General features: G+C 42.8%; 1 protein-coding gene across 1 annotated transcript in view; it reads left to right on the top strand.

Annotated features, from left to right (window-relative positions):
* The first annotated feature begins 821 nt into the window (after nucleotides 1-821).
* Nucleotides 822-3,437, top strand: part of LOC107293765 (UPF0183 protein C16orf70) — a 14,999-nt gene continuing 12,383 nt past the window's right edge. Inside the window, exons 1-4 of the mRNA XM_015822941.1 lie at nucleotides 822-898; nucleotides 1,525-1,637; nucleotides 2,285-2,418; nucleotides 3,111-3,194. Of these exons, the coding sequence (XP_015678427.1) occupies nucleotides 861-898; nucleotides 1,525-1,637; nucleotides 2,285-2,418; nucleotides 3,111-3,194 (369 nt within the window). The 5' untranslated portion in view covers nucleotides 822-860. The remainder of the gene's footprint in view (nucleotides 899-1,524; nucleotides 1,638-2,284; nucleotides 2,419-3,110; nucleotides 3,195-3,437) is intronic.

Genomic DNA, 3,437 nt, shown 5'->3' with positions numbered 1-3,437 from the left:
TCCTTGTGCCTGTCGATTGTGAAATGTGTGGTTTAGGCTACACAGCAGGGGTGAATCTGGAGAAGGGTCAAAAAAACACCCCGTTTGGAGGCCCTAATTGGAGACCAACCATCTTTTCGTACGAATTCAGGACACACGTTAAAAACAGCCAGCCTTGTGGACATCATCTTGAACTAACCCACACACACACACACACACAGAGGCACGGATGCACTTTTCCAGCAAATGCCTCTGATTCAGGAGGTTTCACACACACACACGCACACACCAAGCTATAGCTGTAGCCATTATGTCAAGCTACGGCATGTTTATCCATGTTTTGTTGAATAAACCACAATTGCCCAGGTTAACACTCTACACCAAACCCATAAACTTTGATTTTAAAGACACAGGGGCTCCATTCTCCTGGTAACCTAAGCCAGAACCGAATCAAATCACCTTATCACTCATCAAGTTACTTGAAGCAGATCCTGGTTTTGTGGAAGAGACGATTAAAGTTTCCACTAAGTGCTTTAATGTAGAGATTACGGCAGAGACCATCAACCTTTTGGGCACCAGGGACCGGTTCCGTGGGGAGAGGTTTTTCCACGGACCGGAGAGTGTGTGGTTTTGTGTGCTGCCTGCATTCCACGGATGGGGCTTGGCTTGTTTGTGCGGCCCGGTTGCTGGCATGCCGTGGACTGGTACCGGTCCACGGTCCAGGGCTTGGGGACCACTGGATTACGGTGCTGCTTTAGGAATGTAAAGAAAGAATTTATCCGTGGCGCGTTGGCGATAACTTTTCAATTTGATTCCCACAGCCAAACTTTGCCCATGGCTTAGCCTCTCTGCAAATCCCACACGGGGCAACTGTGAAACGCATGTACATCTACAGCGGAAACAGCCTACAGGATACGAAGTAGGTCCCTTCCACGTGGTGGAAAATATGCCCGGATTATTTGTGAACGTTGCTTTTTCGTGAATATAGGTAGTCCTCGATTTACAACAGTTCCTTTAGTGACCATCCGAAGTTACAAAGGCACTGAAACATGTGAATTATTGCATTAGTCTTTATTGAAGTTAGTCTTTCACCGAGATGTGTTTCATCTTCTGTTTTGTGCTTAAACTCTTTTTTAAAAAACCTTTGTTCAGTTCAGGAAACTCTTTCAGTTTCCAGGCTGAAAAATCTGCACATTCACAGATTGATTTCTTGGCATGCAAACCATCTCTCAAAATTCTGCCTTTTTTTTCTTCTCCTAAATGAATGGCCTCTGGGGATACAGTGATTATCCAGAATAAAATAATAGGGCTTTTGGCTTTTATTTGTTGGCAAGCTTCAAAATATGGTTTATCAATTCAGCCATTCTTTAGCAGAGGCTTCCCCTTTTCTTGTGTTGGACTACAGTTCCCATCATTCTCCAGTCAGCTTCTGGAGTTGGATTTGCCCTTCCAGTGTGGTGTCTAATTTGAGTTAGGAAGATTGGGGTATGGAACCTTCAGGAGTGTATCACATTTTAAATTATCGACATTAATTTATGCTTTTAGGGCACCTATGATGCCACTCAGCTGTTTCCTTGGAAACGTGTACGCAGAATACGTTGATGTTTTGCGAGATGCCGCTGGACCCTCAGGTTTACGACTGCGATTACTCACTGCAGGTAGGTCCAGTTCTGCTCACCACAATATAAAAAAGATGCTGAGACCCTAGAAAGAGTGCAGAGAAGAGCAACAAAGATGATCAGGGGACTGGAGGCTAAAACATATAAAGAACGGTTGCTGGAATTGGGCATGTCTAGTTTAATGAAGAGAAGGATGAAGGGAGACATGATAGCAGTGTTCCAGTATCTCAGAGGCTGCCCCAAAGAAGAGGGAGTCAAGCTATTCTCCAAAGCACCTGAAGGCAGAACGAGAAGCTTATCAAAGAGAGATCCAGCATAGAACTAAGGAGAAATATCTTACCTTTAAGAACAATTAATCAGTGGAATGGTTTTCCTTCAGAAGTTCTGAGTGCTCCATCACTGGATGTTTTCAAGGAGAGACTGCATAGCCATTTGTCTGGAGTTGTATAGGGTTTCCTGCTTGAGCATGGGGCTGGACTAGAGGACCCCCCCAAGCTCCCTTCCAGCCCTATGAGTCTATATTCAATGTTCTAATTCCAGGTTAAAATATTTGTTCTTGGTTTTCCTGTCAAAGACACTCTCGTTCACATAATTTTATTTTCTAAGGCAATTGGGATCCGTGCAGGTGCTTTGGAATTATTCTGCAGTTCTCACATCTTCCTTTCTCTTTTATTTCTCCTGTGTAGGTTGCGGTCCTGGTGTGTTAGCCGATGCCAAAATACGGGTATCTGAGCGTTGTGTGTATTTCGGTGATTCGTGCCAAGATGTTCTGAGCACTTTGGGGTCCCCTCACAAGGTTTTCTACAAATCTGAAGATAAGGTTAGGCGAAATCCACGCAGATCCTTTTTATAGGCAGCCTGCAAAGACCTTCACTCTGGTCTTTCTTGATGTTAGATAAATTACAGGTGATCCTCAATTGACGACCACAATTGAGCCCAAAAGTGTGAAAAATGGTCATAAGTCACTTTTTTCAGTGCTTTTTTCGAACTATTCTAACTCAAGGACCACCTGTGTTCTGTTTAGTTTTCATTAATTTTCCCTGCTTGTATTTATCCGCGAAATATTTTTAATGTCATTTTAATGTATTGAGCGTTGTGGGGGTTTTAATTGTGAACTTACGCCTATACCGAAAGTGGCATATGGGTGGATGTGGTTTCCCACTAAATACAGGGAAGTAGTCCTTGACTTAACAATTATAATTGAGCCAACATTTCTGTCGCTCAGATAGGCCCCATTGTACAACCTTTTTGCCACTGTTGTTAAGTGAATCACTGCAGCTGTTAAGTTGTTAACATGGCTGGCCGAGGGATTCTGGGAGTTGAAGTCCACTAGTCGTAAAGTGATCATGGTTGGAGACCCCTGCCGTGCAGGGTTGAATCCGTTCCTGATTTCTCCCGTACAGGTTATGTAATCCATTCAGAGCTTAAGGCTCCCCTTTTCCAATAAGTGCCAGCCACTGCTAAGTTTGAAAATGAAGCTGTGTTTTTTTTTTCCTTATTTTTTGCAAACAGATGAAAATCCATTCCCCTTCGCCTCACAAGCAAGTTCCTTCAAAGTGCAATGATTTTTTCTTCAACTACTTCACGCTTGGAGTGGTGAGTTAAAGATGGGGTTAGTACGCGCCACTAAACCATGTTTGTTTATTATTATTATTACTTTAATTTATACCCCGCCCTTCTCCCGAAGGACTCAGGGCGGCTTACAGGCAAATAAAAAACGAAACTATACAATAAATATCTAAAAACAATTAAAATATATATTAAATTAGCCTGTTATTTTTAGAAAAGTTATAAAATCCCTATTAAAATCCCTATACAATCCCCCCCCTAGGCCAATCC

This window comes from Protobothrops mucrosquamatus, unplaced genomic scaffold (assembly GCF_001527695.2).
Source record: "Protobothrops mucrosquamatus isolate PMUCROS unplaced genomic scaffold, P.Mucros_1.0 scaffold1729, whole genome shotgun sequence".
Classification (NCBI taxonomy): Eukaryota; Metazoa; Chordata; class Lepidosauria; order Squamata; family Viperidae; genus Protobothrops; species Protobothrops mucrosquamatus.
Note: the sequence above shows the minus strand (reverse complement) of the source record. Positions and strands in the feature narration are given on the sequence as shown.